This window comes from Larus michahellis, chromosome Z (genome assembly GCF_964199755.1).
Source record: "Larus michahellis chromosome Z, bLarMic1.1, whole genome shotgun sequence".
In the NCBI taxonomy this organism is placed as follows: Eukaryota; Metazoa; Chordata; class Aves; order Charadriiformes; family Laridae; genus Larus; species Larus michahellis.
The window spans coordinates 84,377,304-84,400,378 of NC_133930.1; the positions used below are offsets into that span (position 1 = coordinate 84,377,304).

The 23,075-nt window shown below is 40.9% G+C and overlaps 1 protein-coding gene across 4 annotated transcripts in view; it reads left to right on the forward strand.

Annotated features, from left to right (window-relative positions):
* Positions 1-22,447, forward strand: part of ADGRV1 (adhesion G protein-coupled receptor V1) — a 291,124-nt gene extending 268,677 nt beyond the window's left edge. For all 4 annotated transcript variants that reach the window (XM_074570871.1, XM_074570873.1, XM_074570872.1 and 1 more), the window contains 3 exons: positions 10,405-10,596; positions 12,622-12,799; positions 21,362-22,447. In XM_074570871.1, coding sequence (XP_074426972.1) covers positions 10,405-10,596; positions 12,622-12,799; positions 21,362-21,480 — 489 coding nt within the window. In that variant the 3' untranslated portion in view covers positions 21,481-22,447. The remainder of the gene's footprint in view (positions 1-10,404; positions 10,597-12,621; positions 12,800-21,361) is intronic.
* Positions 22,448-23,075: the final 628 nt, after the last annotated feature.

Below are 23,075 nucleotides of genomic sequence, written 5' to 3' on the forward strand. Positions count from 1 at the left end.
CGGCCCTCAAGCAAAGAGGGAGACCTCAAAAGGACATATATTCCATGCTAAGTAATAGGAAAAACTAAGCTAAAATAAAAACCAAAACAACAGCTGAGAAGCTTGTTGCTTTGAAAAATACGTGGAAAGTCCCTCCATCAACAGCTCCTATCATTTTTTCCTCTTAAGAAATGCTCCAGAGAGAGCAGGAGTGGGTCACCGAGCAGGTCACATCCAAATGCTTCTCTTTAGTGCGGCAAACATATCTTAGGTCACTTCTGGCACTAATCCATTTGCGAGAATTTCCAAGAGGGAAAGTAACATCTTGTTTTCCAAGTACAAGAAGAACCAACAGTTCGATACGTGTTTCACGACTTACACTATCTGTTGCCGACCATGGGTAGAGCTACATTCCTGCAGAATGCAATAAATATAGCAATGCGTGGAGGTCAAATGTTCCGATTGCTTAGTTTTAATATACTTCTGTGTATATATGTCCTTTGGTATTACCTTGGTATGTGTTAACATGCAATTTAAGCTTTTGTAGGCAGAATCATAGGGAAATAGCTAAATACTACAAGGCCATTACTCCACCAAGTGCTGTTCTTTCCTCAGAAGCACAGAGTGGACCCTGTTGAGAGTCAGCCAATGGAATTGCCTCAGTGTTAATTTCATTCCCTATATTCCATGTTTCCCCCTTTGCTTGCTTTTTTGTGTTCACAGCTTAGTAGTGGTGTTCCTGTCTGAGTCTATTTTGAAAGCCCTGATAGAATTTTTTGTGCCAATGATTTTTCCATTAAAAAACAAAAAGTTGTAGCCCACAAAGGCGAATTCTAGAAAGCTTAAGAGCTACCATTGCTAAAAAAAACCCTCAAAACAAAAGTTTCTAATACGAGGCTGACATCATGTCCATATTTAATGCGAGTTTGTTTTTAATGTTGCTTTGAGTAACACTCCCTATGAAAAGAGATCTCATTAACTTGTGAGGTACTTCTTTTTCATCCAGAGCTTTCTCTCCTTGCACAGACTGGGGTCAAGGATGAGGGGAGGAAAATCAGCTCGTTATCTCAAGCCAGGAAGTGAATGATTTCAATGACAGAGCCAAATATATTATTATACCTCCACCTACTCTTGTTCACCTACTTGTCAGATATGGAAGGACGTCTAGTCCTTGTCCTCCTTTTTGCCCACGTTTCCCTTTTTTTGAGGAGCATCCCTAACCAAAACAGTGTTAACTTCCTGCTTTATAAATAAGACCTGCCTTCTGCTGTCTCTGAAGCTGCAGAAAGGCAGTAAATATCTACAGTAATTTCGATTAAAATGAAGGGGAGTAGGGAGTGTAACCTGCTGACAGGTTCCTGGTTCCTATGAGTATCATTCAACAACGAAGCCTGCTGAATAAGACCTCTGCTTCTGAGACAATCAGAGCTCTCTGGCAAAATAACTGCTTCTTGTAGTAACTTGCAGGTCTGTTATTCTGGACCTAAAAAGCATAAAAAGTCATTGCAAGGTATGTGCTGGGGTCAGTTTTACCTAAGGGGAGGTTGAAGTTGGTGAGGCTTTATTTGGTGCTTTGCAGCACTGTGTGGCTGTCGCTCTCATGGGCTGCACCATCCCCAAAAGGTTTTCCCAATAGGCAGAGAACGGTGGGGAATATGAACACCTCATTCCCATAAGTCTTGGCCTAAAACACCCAAGCAGCAGGTATATGGAAGGTAATTACATCAGTGATGGACAACCCTTGGGTTCCCTCCAAGCGAGATTTTTCTTAAGGTTTCTTGCGTTTATGGCTTCTGAAGTTGCACCAGTCAGTTAAGAGTTTTACTCAGTTATGGCACTGCAGCGAAATGCTGCTAAATAAACGGCCTGGCCAATTTCTCAGTCAGATATCACAGAGTAGCAAGAAATAGAGAGATAATAGTAGACATAAGAGAGATTATGACACTGAAAGAATCAATTAAAGGGGAAAAAATGTTGTTCTGGCAATAACTTCTAGCCTTTCCTCAACTCCTCATTCTGAGATTTTCTGTATTAGCAAGTAAAAGTTCAGCAATAAACACAAAGTTAGCTTCTCTCTTTTCTCTCTTCCTGTCTGGCAATGCTGACTTGCAGTTCCTTGTTTCTTCTAACTCTCATGTGTTTGTCATTAATATACATAAGTAGAAGCTATTGCTTTAACAAAATGTAATAATAAGAATGGTACATTAATATGCTGCAGAAATAGCACTTTCTTGGACTTTTTAAAGGTTGACCTGTATTCAGTGATGCTGGTTCATATGGTCCCTGAATGAAACTTCCTCAATTGCTAATTCTCCTCATGGGTATTGCTTTCCTATGCTAGCTTTCAGCCTGCTTTTGGGTATAACCCGAGCATTAATTGCTCTAACGCTGTCAGACAGGGACTCTTGACCTGGGGGCGTAGGTGACAAAGGCTTTTTCATCCGCCACTTCTTGTCTGTTTCAGAAAGAAATTAAAACAGTGGTAGGCTTAGACTGTACGGTGTGAGCTGAAATGTAAGGTTATAAATGTTTACCTTGGAAAGCAAGTATGAGAGTAAATGTTTACAAAATATTGTAAAGCATAGGTGCAAGTTCATGACCTCCGATATTTCTAGGTCTTTACAGTCAATGCAGCTGAAAAATATGTGAGGAATAACCTTACATCTTTTGGTCTTCCTGGTTTTCCTTTTTTAGTGTAAGGTTCACCAGTGGATAAATATTCTGCCTTTCAATGATATGTGATCTGGCTGCTTTCTGCTACCAGAGAGGTCCTCCACATGGCACAAAGCACGAGAAGAGGACCTCATGAAGGGATGCTATCCAGCAGAGGGGAAGAAAGCCATGGGCAGAGAGATGGGGCAGAGACAGGGGGCGATGGGGTGCTTGTCTGCTTTGTCTGCCTCCTGTGACCACCTGTGGTTGGTGTGATTTACTAAACCTCACAGAGCTCCTTAAGGAGGGACTGCAGCCAGAGCTGCGGAGGGGAATCGCAAGCTGCTTCTGCATGATGGCTCTCCCGTGTTTGCCTTCCACAGATCACGCCTGTCCCACTGTTTGTACCTTCGGTCTTCGACTCAGCGTTTATTTCTTCCTCAGCTAAGCTGAAATATGAAAATAGGGCTTTCTCGGTATTTCCAGGATAACACGGTTGGAAGGAAGTGGTGGAATCTTATACCATCCCAATCTCCACATCTGGCAAGTTGGGCTAATTATCTGCATTTTCAGTGCATCTTCAAGCTGAACACCTCTCTTAAAATTTCAGTCTGTCCTGTTAAAACAACCAATGACAACAACAACAACAACGACAAAAAAATCCCACTCCAAAACCTTTTCTGATACTTGCAGGGCTGAAATCAGAGGTACAAATGACTGTTGTGTGGGAGTAGCTGACAGTGTGCTGGGAGCTATGCGGAATATTTATAGTGAATCCCAAGTATCCAAGCAAATCTGCCTTTTAAAGGTTTGCCAAAGTTTGTGAACCTTTCAGGTAAGCCTCAGCCAAGTGGTAGACTAAATCTGAGCTGAATGCAGTTTGCCAGAAAGGGATTTGTGGCTTTGGCTTTGGGTAGAAACTGCAAGATTCAGCATGGTCTTGGCATATCTGTCTCTGCATAAAGAGAAACTTGGTGGTTTAGACTAAGTTTCAGGTGTTACATTAATGTTGGCAAAATGTATTCATAATGCTGAAAGCACAGTATTTTTATCACCATAAAATCTACCCGTAACCTGTTCCTCTGTGGAATTTTAACTTTAAGAAGCAGAAAGCACTTAAAATAGCTCTTGGTGCAAATCTGTAAATACATTCTTAATTTAATGATAGATACATGAATGATTACTTTTCTTTGTTCCATTTTTAAGGTGACTTCTGCGCATGTATGTGTATGTGTGTGCGGTGGTGACTGGTTCAACAAGCGGTATTACGAGGCTGCCTACCAAGATGGTATGAGATGGCAGTCCTCAATTACATTTATCATTGTCTTTTGGTTTTGGTGTGAATTTTTAGAACTTCAGCTTTAACTGACACGAGTCTTTTCCTCCAGAGCAAAATGGAGAGTTAATACTTCAGGCGGCAAAGTGCAGATAAGCAGTAAATGTTCCCAATAGAAACTGTGATAAGTGAAATGATATGAATGATAAGAATGGTAACAGCTTCATCAAAAATGGTGCTTAATGGCAAATAACAGTCAAACCCTTGATGATACACAGCAGGTCCAAAATCAACTTATTAAGTGTGATCACCAGTGGGTAGGGTTGCACTGCTAGGGATAAGACTTTCACAACAGTCAATCTGAATGCAAAGAAAAAGAGTTAGATTTAAACAGAAGGATCTGATTTGCATTTCAAAGGTTAATATTTGTGGAGAGCTATGAGTGGGAGATTTTAAGTTATGGCGTAGGATATAGTATCATGTGAATAAGATGATGCTTCTGTCATGATGACACCAATAAAAGATCTTCAAGCTGTTCTCAAAGAAAAATATGGTTGAAGAAGATACAGAAAAATAAAATGTACATTAAAGTCTGCTTTTTGATATCTAGACAAGCACAAAAATGCTGTGTATGCAATTTATCATAATTATCTCTGAAAACAAGGAAACTTGCAGTAGGAAATAGAGAATTATATATGCTTTAAGTGTGTCACTTGGCTACCATTAATAACTGTGCATATGAATATTCAATTCCGTGTCTAATTTTCTTCCAAAAATAGATTAGGAAAGACAACGACACCAAATATATATCACACGTTGTACAATGGCCCTGATGATAATTTCCTGAATATGGTTCCTTTAACATTGTGAGACCTTTTTTTGCCATGTAGATATGAGCTTCCTGGATATGGTGAAACATGCGAATTATCTGGATTAATCAGACCAGCAATTTTGGCAAAAGCAGTAGGCACTTGTTACGCAAATCAGTGTTAATCCAAAGCAGGCTTTGACTGGCCAGTGATGGAAAACTACGTGAGAAAAGAGAAGTCTGCAACATAAGAACTTCCAGTAAATTAGTGAAATCCCCAGGGAAGTTCACAAGAAGTCAGCTAAGGCATTAAGGTGCACAAGCATGAGCCAAGATGCTGCCACCAGGAATGGCAGCAGCACCCGTGGCCATCGACAGCCACCCAGCCTGACCATTAAACTGACAAGAAAAGGACTTTCTAGGACTGGTTGCCAAGAGTAAATTAGCATAGTCCAGACAGAGAATAAGATTAAACCCTGATAAAATTAAACACTAAAGTGAAACTAACCAGAGTGTAAACCAGCATGCAGAAATTCCTCTATGGTGACTACAGACAGCATGTCGCAAAAGTTGATCCGAGTAAAGACAACTCTTCTGTTGGCAGAGATACCTGTTGGTGTGATTTCTTGGGGTTTTTATCACCTGGCACCAATAAATGTGTAACTTTAAAAATAATAGTGATGTTATAGCCACGGTGATCTAAGGATCATAGTGACCCAGTTCTGGATGCAGAGGTCTTTTTGTGGTCTAACACAAGGTTGGACGGGGCTGTGAGCAACATGGTCTAGTGGGAGGTGTCCCTGCCCAGGGCAGGGGGTTGGAACTAGGTGGTCTTTAAGGTCCCTTCCAACCCAGACCGTTCTGTGATTCTATAAGCTCTCTCCACAAGCACTGATTTCACTTAAAATAGTCTCCTTTGAAAAAACAACTTTCATGTTGTTTTTTCATCACATGATTGGTGATATAGTCACATGATGACAGTTATCAAATAAAATTTTCCAAATTAAAATAAAAACTCAAAGAGTGCATCTGTAGAGTGCACTGGATTTTTTTTTAGTACTGATAAATACCCTGAAATAGGTTGAGGTGCTGTTCAAATGGAGTGCTCAAATGACTTCTCTTTACCAAAAGTCCTACAAAGATACTTTAGTTTTATAAATAGAAATACTGTTCCTCTAAAATAGGTGAGATTATCTGAATCCACTTCTCCTTGGAAAAACAGATTTTTCAATTTCAGTGTAGGGTATCTCGGCTATGGATGAAAATACCTGTGTGAGAATTATGGTGTATTTTAGTTTTAAAAAAAATAATCTAATGCCTTGATGTATTAGTGTTCATTAGAGCAATAAAAGTCCTTTATCTTACAAGACCAATTTAAAATTATGGGATACAGTATGCATCTTGGCTTTCTCTCAGTGTGTAAACAGGAGATAAAGAAGAGGTTTGTTGATGGCCCACAGTCTGTTGTGTCCTTTCTCATTACTATTAGCAGAGTTATCTCAGTTTCCAAATTTAGACATACTGTAGTGGCAGCACAGGGAGCTGGAACATGCAGAATTAGAGGATAAAGGGACAGAGAGACTACAAGTGTCAAATGCTCAATGAAAGCTTTCTACAGATCGGTCCACCAGCTTTGCATGTGATCTTATGAAGTGTAAAATGTACTCTCTCCTTTTATTGACAGCTATGGAAGTTTGTCCATGGTTTACTAGCTTCCTGCAGCTGTCACTCTGCAGAATAAATAAATCAAGCTGTTGTGTATGAGAAACCTCCTCACACACATGCATACACAAAACCCTCCCACAAATTATAAAATGTACCAGGAAAACCTCCCACCTTCTCCTGTAGAGAACTTTCCACAGCCTCTTTGGGAAACTTGTTCCAGACCTTAATTATCCTCATAGTAAATATCCAGTTGGAACCTCCCATGTTTCAATTTAGGACCAGTATGTCATTCTCCTGCCATAGAATCATAGAATCGTGGAATCATAGAATGTGTTGGGTTGGAAGGGACCTTTAAACGCCATCTAGTCCAACCCCCCTGCAGTGAGCAGGGACATCTTCAACTAGATCAGGTTGCTCAGAGCCTCATCCAGCCTGGCCTTGAATGTCTCCAGGGATGGGGCCTCCACCACCTCTCTGGGCAACCTGGGACGTGTCTCACCACCCTTGTTGTAAAGAACTTCTTCCTAATGTCTAATCTAAACCTGCCCTGCCCTAGTTTAAAACCATTGCCCCTCGTCCTGTCGCTACATGCCCTTGCAAACAGCCCCTCCCCAGCTTTCCTGTAGGCCCCCTTCAGGGACTGGAAGGGGCTCTAAGGTCTCCCCGGAGCCTTCTCTTCTCCAGGCTGAACACCCCCAGCTCTCTCAGCCTGTCCTCACAGCAGAGGGGCTCCAACCCATGCTCCTCTGTCTTCTTGGTAACCACCTTTTGTACATTGGAAGGCTAATAGCATTTAATGGCTATTAATTACCCCCTGAGCCTTCTTCACACTGAAAAGCCCGCTTCCCTCACCATGTCTTCACAGGTTATGTGCTGTCCAACTGTCAAGGACAATGTTCATGCGTCCCTTGAAACAGTAAAGTGGTGCCAACTTGGCCAGAGTTGTTTGTATGATAAACAGTGAAACATATATTGCAATGCCAACAACCTTATTTTCATAGTACTTTAAGACTATTTTTACAATATTAAAGGATGAAGGGAAAAGGAACATCATGAGTATTGAAAGTCTGATGAAGGACAATTCAATTCTCAAACTAGTGATTTTGGAAAAACCCACTGAGATAGTGAGAACTGTGGTTGCAGTGACACAAGGCGAGTGTCTGCATCCTGCCCGCGCTCCTTCCGAGTAAACAGCCTGGTGACTGCTGGTGCTAAAATAAGCACGGATCAATGCAGCTTGATCCATGGCATCTTCATGTGTACGATCATTGGAACTCTGTGTTTGGGCAGGACCGTTTGCCTTGTTTTGATTTCCTAAAATTCAGTTGCAGTGGTTTCCAATGGAGACACAGGGTAGCGAATGTAAGACCACAAACCCCTTTTGATGCTTCAGACAAAACCATAGTGGTGGCACATAAGAACTCACCTTTACAGAGTATATCTTCTTGAGACTCTAGATTTGGGTAGGAATATGGGTCAAAGAAGGTTCCATCCTTTTTCCAGCTAAGCAAGAAATCTTCTACCCAGCAACACAGTTCCTGTGTCAACGCGTAACTTACTTCAGAGAGTTGGGTTTTCCTAGTTATAATAGTTTCTTAACCTTCTGTTTGTAAGGCATTGCAGTTGTATTTTACAAGGGCAGGGGAAGTAAACCTGACAGCTTTTGTTATTGTGAGCTAACCCAGTGTGTGACTCCTGCTTTCCTTGGAGAAGTCAAATAACCTACCTTGGTCCATGTGCTTATTATGGAAAGACCCAGAGGAGCCATCTCATCACCATCAATACGTGGCAGTTCTCTGAATCGCTCATATCCTTATCAGCCTTGAGGAAAGGAGGTCTGCAGCAGGAGTCCCACGCGAGGCGATGCATCTCAGCGATGCTGTCCTGCTGCCCTGCATGAGGGTCTGCGTCTCTGGACGACAGGGAGGGGCAGAAGTGGCGGCAGCTGGCAGGAGTGGCAGTAAGGAGGATGCTTTGGGTGTCAAAATGCCTTTCTGTGGTTCTGCCAGAGCAACAGTTCCTCAGAAACAGCACTATCCGAAACACACAGAGACTTAAATCAGGAATGAGTTAAAGAGATAATTGTGGCACTTTATTCCATGTTTATTTGTTTTGGAAGAATGAGTGCCCACACTTGGGGCTGCACAGGAGAGCAAACAGGCTTTGCACACCAACGCCTTACGTCCCTGCAATTCTAAGACAGGGCTGTGCAGCATTTTCAGCTAATGGGCTTTCGTGAAAAGTACAAAACCACTTGAAACGTGTGTGCAACTTTTGTGGCTATGTCCTTAGAGACCAAAATGCCAGAGGCTGCTCTGAATTCAGTGTCGTCACTGTTATCTGTTCTTCTTAGGTTTTTTATCCTCGTCACATCCATTAAACAACTTAAATTAAAAGAAGTCCATTTGCTGGTCCCATTATGCTTGACCTACATCAGAGTCCTTGGATTTGTTTATAGAATGAAAGGACATTTTAGTTCCTTTTTAGTGTCTCTTAAGTGCAACATGTGTTTGCATCAGGTTTTTGGAATGTATTTACTTACACGTATCACAAAGAAATTTCCCCTGAGTTAACTGTTCTGGGTCCTCGTGACAAAGAACAATAATCTGGAAAAGTGGGAAAATGTTCTCTCAAAATAGTTGTTTTTAAGACTTTTGTTTGCTGGTTTGCTGTTAAAAATGTGCACGCAGAGCTGTTTGGCTTTACAGCAGCTGTGTGAGGGTATTCCCAGTGCTTGACCAGCTGAGATTGAAATCCCATCGAATCCCGTAAACTTCTGTTATGTACCACTTGGATATTTGATATTATATATACTTGATATTATGGATCAGACTGTTTTGACATATAGTGTTAGCATTAGAAATTATGAATCTGTGGATCATAAAGTGTGGTTTAATGCTGCCTGTTTTACAGGGTTGGGGTAATGAACATCTATGTTGCGTATTTGCAGTCTCCGTGTATTTTCAAGATTCCTTCCATTAGGAATTCCCAAACATAAATAGGTGAAACTCTTTACTAGTTATAATCCCAGTTATTACTTTAATGCCAATGGGTACTTTTCCAATAAATTGTTCTGCTTAGTTCAACTGGTTTCAGGGGTCTAGAGGACAATGTGAGATACAAAAAAACCAATGCAAATGTAATTGTGTCGCAGCAATCAGGAAGAATCCAGGATTTTTGTAATCTTTTGGTTAACCTCTTTTTTATTAATTATTGAACTGGTTTATTTATCAATTGAAATGGATTCTTTTCCCTCAGTATTAGTGCAACTTAAGAATTAGACAAAGTCAGATTTCATATTCAAGAAGTTCAATCACTGGATTTCTTTGCAAACAGAAGACATGGTTATAATACTTTTCTTGGCTAAGTCTAAAGGTCAAAATTAGCAAGTTTTAAAGAAGAACTGCAGAGGCATACAGCAGAGCCTTTGTAGTAATCACAAATGAAAGTGTTGAATTAGTGGATATCATAGTGCATCTAATTTCTAGCTACAACTTGGTATCTGTGACGGCAGCAGTGCAGTTTGCACGAGATCGAAATTTGGGCAGGAATGCAAAGAGCCGGCAGGTCAGTCAGGAAATACAGAATTGTGGCTAGGGGCCAGCAGCCAAATCCTGTTGTAAAGGCGGCCCTTAACCACATTTTCACTATTATGACAACTGTGAAACTCGAGTTGGTTTTGTTCTTGTTGGGATCTTGGCTTTGCTTTGCAGCTGTGTGGGTTCAACCAAATAATCATTTTCAATGACTCTTTTGGGTTGTGTTTTGTGTGTGTGTGTGTGTGTGTGTGTTTAGCTGGAGGCCCCAGGATATGAACTTACTTTTAACTTCCAGATCTCTGGTGGGCAGTGATATCATCTCTTATTTTCTGTAGAAACTGGCTGCAGCCCTTTGAAGCACGGATTGCTAGCGTAAGGGAAAGCATCTGCGACAGCATAGAGGACCTTGCCATGACTGCGTTCAAACTCTGATCTAAGCTCCCTTCATTTCACACCCTGACGATGTTCTTCTCTCTCCGTTTCAGGGTCTTTATGTCTTTGTGGTATATTTTATCCTGCACAACCAACTTTGCTGTCCTGTGAAAGCAAGTTATACCGTAGACATGAATGGGCATACAACTCCAGGATCGGCTTTTTTCACACATGGCAGTGGTCTGCCAGCTGCAGGTGGAGAGATCAGCAAGTCCACTCAGAACCTCATCAGTGCTATGGAAGAGGTAACAGTGCTTTATAGTCATTACCTTGTGTATTGAAAATGTACCTGGAGATTTACGTGGCAGTACTGAAGTGTAATACGCAGGAATGAGATGCTAATTATTACAAGTTGTGTTTGCGGGGGAGGGGATTATTATTTATTTTTTTACCATAAAAAATGATATCTGAATGTTATCTTTATCCATGGTGATATTCTTGGAACTTACAACTCCCTGGTAACATCCCACCTAGAGAATTTCCCTTTTTCTACTCGAACCTTCAGGTTGTTATAGAGACCAATTAAAGTGTGGTCAAAAGTAGGTCATGAGAAATCAAAACATCAAGTTATTTTTTTCATCTTACTATAGTTCTTAGATGAGTTTTAAGTTTTTAATTTTCCAAAGTCATGCTGTGTGAAATTTCTGGAAATTTTAATAGAACAGAATAAAAGTAGAATAAAATTAATTTGGAAAAGAGGGGCGAGGCGGGAAGGGAAGGGAAGGGAAGGGAAGGGAAGGGAAGGGAAGGGAAGGGAAGGGAAGGGAAGGGAAGGGAAGGGAAGGGAAGGGAAGGGAAGGGAAGGGAAGGGAAGGGAAGGGAAGGGAAGGGAAGGGAAGGGAAGGGAAGGGAAGGGAAGGGAAGGGAAGGGAAGGGAAGGGAAGGGAAGGGAAGGGAAGGGAAGGGAAGGGAAGGGAAGGGAAGGGAAGGGAAGGGAAGGGAAGGGAAGGGAAGGGAAGGGAAGGGAAGGGAAGGGAAGGGAAGGGAAGGGAAGGGAAGGGAAGGGAAGGGAAGGGAAGGGAAGGGAAGGGAAGGGAAGGGAAGGGAAGGGAAGGGAAGGGAGGAGAGGAGAGGAATAAATTTTGAGGGAGATGATTTTCAATCTGTTTGTTGCTGGAACTGGGATGCTGCTAGTATCACTTTTCACTACCTCTAGTAAACCAAGGTGACTTTTGCTGCTATGTACATGTGCAGGTTGATAGAGCTGGTTGAAAATTTTCCAGCTAAACGGTTTTTCCAGGAAAAGAAAAAAAAAAGTTATTTCGTGTAATTGAAATATTTCAAGGGAACATGTCGGTACTAGCAATGATTTTTGTGGAAAACAAGCTGCTCACCTGGCAGCAGTTTTGCCCCTTTCTCTACCTGCTTGACAGTAGGTTTGTCCGGATTTTAAAGCTCCTCAGCTGCCTTCTGGCAGACCACTGAATTTATTTGACTTCTCAGCGTCTCATCTAAGGTGGTGCCTGACTCCCCAGTTTAGTGGAGAGCATAGCTTCTCGACTCTACATGGCGAGCTTGTATGTTCTGGGGCTACTGAGCAGTTGATGAGCAATAAACCAAGGAAATACATTTTGATTGTCCTAAAATATATATTTTTTAGAGTTCAGTATTTTGGCTTTTAATCACATTTAAGGAGGAAATAGATTTTCAAAGCCACGTCTTTTCTCAAGAACTGAAATTCTGATTCTTTGTGCGGCTCCACCTTAAACTCAAGTGGCAGATGAACTATAGCGAAGTTGGTATCAAAGCTGAAGGGCTTTATACCACCACCAGAACCTTCAAAGACTGACAAATTACTTCAAAATATTGTATTGGTAAACATGGGAAGCAGTGGGTTGCCAACTGTAGATCATATAATGGGAAGTAATTATGATTAGTGGTTATGGAAAGGAGAAGATGGTCCAGCAGAGGAAGAGGCAGTGGTAAGAGTGGAGTGAGCTGGAACCTTTCAGTGCTTTAATTTAAAGTTCTCCATAACAGGGGCCAATGTTCAAAAATAGTAATATTTTTTTAACTTTTTGAGATAACTAGGACAGGCATAATAAACACATGTTAAATGACTTGTAATCAAGTTACTTTTATATATATATATGTATATATAATTTATTTATTTTAGGGGGCAAAAAAAGGCTACCTGGTTCACTATAGAAGTGACAGAATAGCTGATTCCAAAATCTCTTGGTCTTGAGTTCAGCTCTGGTCATACTTTTCAGTTTCTGTACTATAGTTTTGATGGTTACTGCATCTCTGTGTCTTTTTAAACTTTACAGGTGCCTGCAGACTGGGAGAGGGCATCCTTGCAGCCTGCTAGTCAAGCTAGTGCTGCCTTTAAGCAGAGTCCACAAAATGGCAATGTTTTCCACCCTTCTGGGGGATTTAGTACCAGCTCATTGGTTGCTGATGAGGAATCACAGGAGTTTGATGACCTAATATTTGCTTTAAAGACTGGTGAGTGACTCTTCTCCCTGTTCCTCAAAGGTTATGTGTTCTTCACCCCTAATGGTGTCACCATTCCCTGAGACCCAATTAATGAGATCCGTTAATACAATCTGATTGCCAGTGAAAATATGAGGTAAAATGGCTTTGCCCTGGACTGCTATTGCATGAAAAATATTGTGCAGGCTATCTAAAATAACAGAGGAGCAGTCTGCAAAAAATGTTTTGAGTCATGATGATAAGCAGACCTACAGAAAGTAACAGCAGATTGGAGGATCTGACATTTTTTCACAAGTGCTTAAATGGCTAACTTGCTGCCTCTAGCCATGGGCTTTTTCTTTTCCTTTATTTTTCAAATTGATATATAGAGTATATACAACGATTATCTTTATTTTTTATATGTGCATATATATCCGTGAAAAGCAGCATAACTTCATAAAAATTGATTTTCCCAATAAGTGTAGGACAAATTACTTATACAAAATACATTTCAATCTGAAAAACAGTGTACGCTAGAAAGATAAACTAGACTTCTGCTCAAACACAAGAGCCAGGTGTGATGAGCTCACCATGCTGCTGGAGGATGGAAGCAGGGGAGGCCACTCCAGGTGCCCACACTCAAACTGCACCTATAAAACAAAAAATTTGTAATTAGATTCCTCTCAGTAGCCTTAGAGTTCAAGTCTTCAAAATCCCAGGCTTTGCCCTCAGTTATCTATTACTTTTCTGCCATCCCACCCACTCCACCAATGAAAATCAAGGTTATTCAAATGATGATATAAATAGATAGCCAGATGTGGTCACCGGTGGAAGAAATGAAGTGAAACCTGATTCAAAGATAGGTCAATATGGGAATGACTGATAAGATGACCACGAAGGCAAAGGAGCAGCACCACCTGATAAGACCTACAGATGGTAACCCAAACACGCGTTGTCTAGCCACCAGGTGAAATACAAATGGACTGGCTTGGCAGTAGGAGGTCACCTATGAATGATCTTTGGGGATACCATCAAGCCTTGCAAGAGACAGCAGCGAGGTACCGGTGACATTAGCAGGTTAAGTGCTCTGGCGCCAATAATTTCAGGAGTTTGATCCCTTCAGTGACACCAAGGGAAAACAGTTAAACTGGTCAGAAGACTGGGAATAATGAAGGGGTAGTTTTATTCACTATATTCATAATACTTTACCTCCTAAGCTAATTTCCATTGCAGGAAGCTCTTCTAATTATGAAGAAAACTGGAAGACTAATAACTGGCCTAGTGCTGAGAAATACAAATTTTTATGAAGATTGTCACAAAATCTGTATTGCACCTATTAACTTTCCTGGACATTTTGCAGACTACTTTTACTTTGTTATGCAGATAAAGATTTTGGGCAAGACCTTCAAATCTAGGTGCATAGGCTTACAGTTGCAAACATTTTTTAAGTACCTGAGAAGGCAGCTTTTACTTTTTTACTCCTTCCTGAATATTTTGAAGGAAGCCAGATAATTTATAGATAGTTAATACGATACGAAGCCATTCACATCCAAAACTCCCACCATCGCACACGATGTTTACTGCTTAATTGGCTGAGTCGGCATCAGTTGGCCTATTTTCTGCAGTAAACTCTACACACTGTGGAGGACTGAGTCTTAAATCATGAAGAACAATCTAGAAACAGCAGTAGTTAAAACGCGTGGTTAATATAATTCACCACAACTTTAGCATTTAATGATTTTTATAATAAATCCTCAAGCTCCATCCTTAGTTAAATTGTTTTCAGTCCTTCTAAAGGAAGTAGGGCTAGAACCAGATTTTGATTATTTTACATAAATTTTTCAGCCTTCTTTATCAATATGTTACTATCTTATGAGTCTTTTGTATTAATGTGATTTGAAGCAGAGACCTCAGGCCGCAGTTGGAGAAAAATATTTTTGTTCCTGTTACTAATTCAAGTAATACCTGACCATTTTACCCCAATGCTTATTGGTGTGCCCAGACTGTGTCCCCAGCAACATTACAGGGGCAAAAAAGATTATTTCTAAGCCAAATCAGTTGTCCAATCTGGTTCCAGGCCCACACACAATATTTGAACATGCCAAAATGAAGAGATGGTGTTGAGGCTAGAGTAGCTTTAACCAGCAAAGTAAATGTTTATCAGCTACTGCCTTAGGTAGAAGCTGTATCTCAACACAATCTTTAAGCCAAAAACGGTGAGCTCTTCTGTAACTAAAAATTTTATCTGTTTTACTGTTTTCATCCAGACCTGCTCTCGAGTCCAGTTCAGTGCATGGCCAAGGAGTCAAGGTGCTCCCCATGGCAAGAGGCAGGGAACTGCATGGAAGCAATAAATAGGCAGATGAGGAGGTGGAAAGTGGGATTTCTTCTGTCTTTGGCAGTACAGGCTTATTCACCGAGCTGTGGTCTGCCGGGAATTTTATGGTACAGTTAAGCTAGCAGGCACCGAGAGGAACCTGTCTCCCGGTCCCTCCTGGCAGCACGTCTGTCCTTCCTCTCTTGGATTGTTGCTCGTACTCACATGAAACCGCAACAACTCAGGTTAGAGACTTCTCCTTTTCCTCTTCTTCTCCCTATCTCTCTCCCTCTCCCCTTGCGACTCCAAGTCAGTTTGATGCCATTTGAGCACCAGTCCCAGCTCCAAGGAAGCAGTGGCCATCAGCAACTGGAAGACCAACACCTCTTCTCCAAGTAGGCTAAAATGTCTGGGCAGTTGGGTGCCTTTTTGCCCCCTTGCTCTTCTCTGTCTTTTGCTGTAAGCAGTGCTTCTCAAACCTTTTTAGACCAGGCTTTATTTCAGTGGGCTGAGAATTCCTCATCTGGAGCAGACAAGCCCCTGGGAGAGCAGGGCAAAAAAGGTGCTTTGCACCACATTAGCTGTTTTTATCACTCCTAAACGGGGGAGGTACAGCTTTTGGGTATAAAGGAAGAATAGAAATGCTTGCTCTAGTATTGCTTGAGCTTTACCTCTGATAAGCAGAAACAGAAACCTCTGTTATCTGTCCTTACCTAAAGCTGTCAATCTATAACCAAACTCAGCCGTAGCTGTGCTAAAATATTAGCTCCCACTCAGAAGGTTGGCTGAGGATCAGCACTGATTAGCAGAGGAGTATGCAAAAATGTCTTTATGCCTCTTTGCACTTCATCTGTCCTTTCTGCTTATGTCGTTCGGAGCTGTCTGAAGGTTACTTTAATTTATGCTCGCTGTCTGTAGCCGCGAGGTTTAATCTGGCAGCCAAGATCAGTAAGAATGAGGGTATAATCACAGCAACGCTAAAATCTCGTTCCTCCCCCTTTGCCCCACCCTTGTGCGGCAGCTGGCCGCTCTGGGCGGTAGAAACGAAGGATGCCTGGTGCAGGTTAAAAAAGAAATCAAACCAACCCCCACAGCACAGCTTTATTCTTTAACTTGCAGTGGTTTAGTAATTTGCAGTTCGCAGCGCAGCTCCGCAAATAGATGCGTTGGCACACTTGGCCTTATTGCTAAAGAAATGTGTTGTAGAACTGTGCACTTAGCCCTTGGTTCCGTAATCATTAATGCTGGGCCTAATTACAGATTAACCTGAAACACCGACTGGGTCAGATGAAGGCATACGACTGCATTTCTAGCAAATTAGGTGGACAACAGCGTACTGTTTCTTAGCCAGCTTTTCTGATAGCTTTATGCAACCTTTGCATCACGTGGCCGTAGAATTTTTTGTTTGGTGCAAGAAATCCCAAAGCTGGACTTCTTATATCATAAAGCCATGGTCTCTGAGTGCCTTAGCAATGAATTCCTCCTTTCCATCAAATAATTTCGTGTCCATACAGAAATATATGGTTAGGATTCACGATGGTCACTGCATCACCTCATCTCTTACACTGTGGGAATCTTTTGGAAGGACAGCCAGCTCCAAGGCAGTTTATGTGAAGGAAATTATAGAACAATTATGGCAGGAAAAAATAATTTAGGGATACATCCTGCCTATTGATATGTGCTAAAACATGTTGTTTAATGTTTATGAGTTTGGCATAAAATATTTATTTTATTATATTTCATTTATGGTTTTTATAATTAACAAAAGGCTTAGCTTCTACTGAGGATAATTATTTACTAATTAGTTTTTGTTAATTGCACTAATTAACTTTAAAAGCACTGTCATTTTGGAGCGTTTTGCTCTGATTTCTTATGCATGGTTTACATTGATAGGCAATTTAATAAGACCATTGCCCTCCAGATTGTCACAGAGTCATATGTTACTGTCAGTGAGGCTAAAGCCCGATGTAGCAGAATTCCCTAAGGACTTCTACTCTGGTTAGAGCTGGGGAGTTAAAAAGGGATAAAAGTAGATGGAATCTGTCCCAGAGCAACACACTCTCCATCAGCTTTGCTCGAAAGCACAAATACCATAAATGCACACTAGCTTTCCTGATCTTGGAGTCTCCATCCATATCCCCATCTCCGACAAATGCTCTTGTCCTCCCCCTTTTGTGATGCACAAAACCGAACCAGTTCCTTCCTTTGGGTGGGACGTGAATGCAAAACACAGCAAAGCCTTTGAGGGAGGCTCAGACCCCTGCAGTGCTGACTGGCGACACACCCCTGTAGGAGGGTGTTTGCAAAGACGTTTATAGGTTAGAGTGGAGAATAGCAGCCTAGCACACTTTTTGGTACTTTCCAAATATATACCGGACAGTATCAATGGAGGACATTGCTACATCCACATCCAGTGTATTTTTGCTCTTAATAGAGGCATATGTGATAAATCCTAAATAAATATTCTACATGAAGAATACTTGTAAAAAATATACTATATAGGTTAAAAACCCCGCACAAACGGAGCTATTACAATGATGATGCTATATAAATCAACTCATAACTTTCAATGCAATACACCTAGGGTTCCAAAGTCAGCCTTTTGTAAACCTTGGTGTTATTGCTGTAGGTGCCTGCTTTAAGAATTAGGTGTCTCATGTTGGGCTAGAACTAGAGGAAAAAATTGAAATTTAAATTTCTGAAAGGTGTTCAGTACAACATCCTGGAGACTGTCTGCCACGGGGCAGGTTAATTGTAGATGGTGGCAAAGTGCCAGCTTCTTGCCCAGCCTTACGAAACCACGTAATTTCTGTTTTGAAGGGCTCTCTTCACAGAAAAAAAGGAAGGAAGGATAGCCAGTTTGCATATTCATTCAACTTCTCATCTGTGATTGCTCACAAATATGCGATCTGTTGGCTGTTGAACGTGACTGTATAATACCCAGGAAGCATTTTTAGTCCAATCTGAACTTTATTCATAGAAGTCTGCATTTCTGTTGGTGTCATTTCTGTAAAGTCAAAACCCTGAAAGAAGAATTAAAGCTGGTTCATTTAGCATATTTATTTCTATCTAATACATCTTAAACGTACGTTATGAGACATGATTTATTCAGAAAGCAAGATGGAAGTGCTTATGAGATAAAAAGTCTCCCCAGAGATATAAGTAGGGTAATTACAAAACAAACTCCGTCTCCCTTAAAATGTTTTAGTGAAAGTCTGAGATATCTCTGAACAAGCAGATGATAACAGCTGGTGTTCAAGGGCACGTAGGAATGCGCTGAGGCAATCCTTCAACCAGTAGATGTCACTGGAGGGATCTCGCTGGGCTTGCAAAGCCAGCTGTGACTTTTCAGCTCCTAGCTAGTCCTTTGATACAGAAAGAGAGGAAGAAAGGCCTCATTTTCCTGCGTCTTCTTCTTAAAATAGTTTCTTCGCAAATTGGGGAAAAGTAATACTCCCTGCTACGTAGCTATCATCCAACTCTAGCATCTCTAGGGGAGCTTTTTTGGATCTGATTGTGTTTAAATTTTGCTCTAATCTGAGAACAAGCTGGACCTATGAACTCTGTGAAACTCCATCGTGTAAACAGTCGTACCCTTCCCTCTCTGCCGACTGTTTGGTAAGCTGGTATCCTGGTTACATTTCAGCTCTCATTCCTAAAAAGGACCAGCCCTTGCATAGTTTGTCTTTGCATCAGCAGCAGAACAAGGCCCTTGTAAACCCAAAGTAGCCTACTTCAGTCTCTGGTTTACCAAGTTCCTGATAAGAACCTCGGTAACAAAAAAAAAAAAAATAAAAATCTCGTCTTACTTTGCACAAAGTATTCACAAAGTATGCACATATGTATTTAAGAACATACACAATGTAGTAACGTATTTGACCGGTATCCAATCTTTTTGTAGTGACCAGCAAAAGATTCTTTTCTTAAAGAAACACCGTGCTGAGTAATTGCACTATAACCACCAGTAAGAGAAATATCTTTCTAACCCCAACAGTCAGTGTTCGTCTTAAAATCTGAACCCGGAATGATCATATTTATATAATATGATTTTAAATGTTTTCAATAATGTTTTTTTTTCCCTTTTTGAAATTTGTACCCTCTTCAGCCTAAATAAATGTTTTGAATGAATTGGTGCTACATGAGAAGTATTGTTATGTGTCTCCATTCAAAGTATTTTATTTACTTCAAGGTTATTACCTTGTTCTTCCATCCCCAAATGGTAAATACAGCAGTCTGATTTATCTTCTCTATTACACTCATGTTTCCTTTCTAAAACAAACAGTTTTAGAGAAGATAAGAAAAAAAAACAAATAACTTGCTGATGCAATTGCTGTTTTTCCCAGGACTCTCAAGCAGCTTCTAGTTATTAGGAAAATGATTCAATGAAAAGGTCAAATATGCATATAAATTTAAATCAGTAAGTACAGCTTAATCATCTTCAGTACACTTATAAACAAGTATTTTAATGATTCAGAGCCTAATCTTCCTGTCTTTATTATTATATCTCTGTACGTTGATGGACTTTTACTCTTGTCATACTCTGACAGTAATTGCTGGTGTCTCAAGAGTCTTGGGTCATACAGACCCAAGAACAGGACTCATCTAGTAGGTGTCAATGATGTCAAGGCGACCCAAACACCAAAACCATGTATAAGCAGGATCACGATGCAGAAATACCCACTTTTCACCTGGATGCAGTAGGGCTGGGTTCACCCAGTGTTGTACCTGAGTTGGGCCTCTACCAGGACAACCCCCAGACCTCTGCAGGAAAGCCTGCCTAGTCCTGTAGCTTCTTCATCTCAGGTTCTCGAGACCAAGCTCCATATTCAAGATTGCACCCTGACTTCCCACAGCAAAGGAACATCCCACCACTGCCCCATTTTCTGTACTCTTCTTGGGAAGTGGAACAATAGGGGGCATAGAAAGTTATGAGGTAACTCAAAAAAAAGTAATGACCCTTGTCTTTCGCCATACAAGCCAAAGTCTGGAATATCAGCTGAGGCAGAAATAAGAGATGCGTTGTACAACTGATAGAAATTCCTGAAAATAATTTTTAGTATAAAAATGCAAATCAGTGCCTCTCACAGCACACCCCGTTTGGGACTTTTTGAGCCAAGTGTCGTTCCTTTGTAACTCCCTTGAACTGCATGTAGTTACAGATCTATTTCTGCCCAAAATGAATAACTTGCTTAGTTATTTTTAAGTGACATTGCTGCAAGACCATGCCTGAAATTAGTCTGTCTTGAAAACACCATGCCTAATTACACTGATGAGCAACCTGATCTAGTGGGAGGTGTCCCTGCCCAGGGCAGGGGGTTGGAACTAGGTGATCCTTACAGTCCCTTCCAATCCAAACTGTTCTATGATTCTACAATTCACAACAAATTTAAAGCCCAAGTGTTCTAAACCCGGACAAAATCCATGTATTTTTCAGAATTCGCTCTGCAACTCAAAGAGAGGAGCTGAACACATGCTGAAGTTTATCGTTACAACTGATATTCTTCGAAGGAGTGGTCGGAAAAAATACAGATTTCATAAAACCTAGTGCAGGATTATGTAACTTTACACTAATCAACTCAAACCTCCTGCCCAAAAAAACCCCACCCCACCCCCCACCCCCAAAACAGGGAAGCAACAAGCTAGCAGAACTCCTGTGACAAAAGGATGGAGAAGGTGGCCTCCTGAGGTCTCTTCTAGACATGTTTTGGAAGTTTCCATGGACCAAAGTCTAGTATTCTTTCACAGTAGAAGAAAAACACAATGCACCAGCTTGTGCCAAATGTGGGTTTAAAGAATATTTAGTCAGCATCTTTTCTCATGTTGAAATTACAATCCTATTAAAACAGCTGGAATTATAGTTTAACAGGGAAATTGCATCATTAAAAATCAATTCTTCATGAAGAAGTCCTTGGAAATACCAGACTCTAACAGCCAGACCACGAACCCAGCCGAAGCCAGGCCTTGATTTATGCTCTTGTGATTTCAAGGCAATCTCTGAATAGCTATTGTACCATTTACTGAGACAAATAAAGTGACTGGCAGTGGAATTATGAAAAAGCGTATCTGGATGGTACAAAACTACGTCAGATAATGTCATAATCTGTGGTTCCAGAATTGTAGACTAGTAAGAGGAAACTTGCCACATCGTTGTTGGGTAGGGAAGCATTTAAACAACCAGAATAAAGCAGAGCCGGAAACAATATGACCATTTTTTTTGTGTCGGGATTTCGTTCTCACGGATTCTTTTGTTTGTTTGTTTGTTTGTTTCGCTGTTTCAGGTGCGGGTCTCAGCGTCAGCGATAACGAATCTTGTCATGGCAGCCAGGACGGTGGCAGCATGGCTAACTCCCAGATCGTAGAGCTTAGAAGAATACCCATAGCAGACACTCATCTCTAACTTCACGGCTTGCTTGGGTTTTTTTGTTGGTGGTTTCTTTTTTTTCTTTTTTTTTTAATTCAAGCCTCAGTATTTTTATATTTGTACTTCCTTTTGCACTAAAACACTATATGAAACTGTGTAGTAGAATGCTGTGAGCTTTACTGAACGTTTAACAAGGCATGTTTGCTTGAGGTTTTGTATATCAGAAAACAAACTGTAAATTTTTTACAGTGGCTGAGCATCAATAGATACTGTGGCAATTGGCCTGGATTTGTATCTTGTAGCTAGATGACATATTTCACAAACTGTAGCTTTTTTAACTAACCTGTTCATGTAACACTGATTAATAAAAACAGTAGAGTCCGTTTGATACAAACAAGTCTGTTATTTCTGCTCACTGCTCATGGAGCTGGAAGACGATGCAGAGACCCTGTTGGACGGGAAGGATTTTTAATTTACACAGTTGTTCTAAGTTTCCTAAGCTCATGCTCTTCTAACCGTTTTTTGAGTACCTAAATCTGTGAACTTTACAAATTCAGATAAAGACACAGTCCTGAGCCAGAGAGCTCGAAATTTAAATCGTGACATGATAAAATATGCAGTGATCTGAAAGAAAAAGAGGGAAGGGGAGATAAGGGACAAGAGTGAAACCACCGGCAGCTGCAGGCTGTCGACTGGGTTACCTTGCTGGTTTCTTAATAGGACACTCTATCACTCACAGTCAGAAATAAGGGGGAATTCCAAAGAGTTGGATTCTCTGTTAATCTCTGTGGGTGCTATATCCCGGTTCTGATTGAAGGGTTCAAGTATTGCATTACAAACAGAGTTAGATCAGTAATCCGGGGTCGTAAATGAGCAAGAAAAGTTCCTCCCCTGGGAAAAAAAAAAAAAAATAATTCCGAGGAAGTATTTCAGAACTGAGAGGGGGAGGCAGGGTGATCTTGCAGGAATCATTAACTCTGCTTCTGCACAGACACTCTGGAAGAAAAACACATTAAAGCAGGAGACCGGGTGAATTTTCCTCTGAACATTACTGAGCGCAGTATAGAAATGCAGTAAATGAGAATGCAAGCCTTTCATACCTTCCTCAGGAACTTGCCTAAAGGCTTAATGCTGAGCAAGCTCTGAGCAACAACCTCTCCCTTTAAAACGAAACTTTTCTTAGGGAAATCTTTCTGTGAATTTTGCTGTAGTGATATACGAATTTTACTGCATGTGATTACTTGTTGGGCTGAAAAAAAAAACCCCAAAAACCCGAACAAACCCCAGTTCTGTAGGAGCTGGTAGGACTGCACAGCTTACTGTCATCACTCATACCCAAAGCAGACATAATCTTTAACGTCTAATGCAAAAGCATTCACTGACACAGGAAACTATTTCTAGTCAGCAAAGCCCTTAAACAACTGCTTTTTAAGTATGCATTTGAGCTGGTGGGAAATGAGAGTATGTCTATATTTAATTGGAACATGTTCTGCTGCATCGAGTCTTAAATTTCTGACTCCCAGGAATTTTGTTGACTCCATTTGTGCTGGTGACGCGACGGAGCAAACAGGGCCAAGTCTTTGTGGTCAAGAGCAAAACTTAATTGGGGGGAGGAAGGTTAGGGGGGGAGA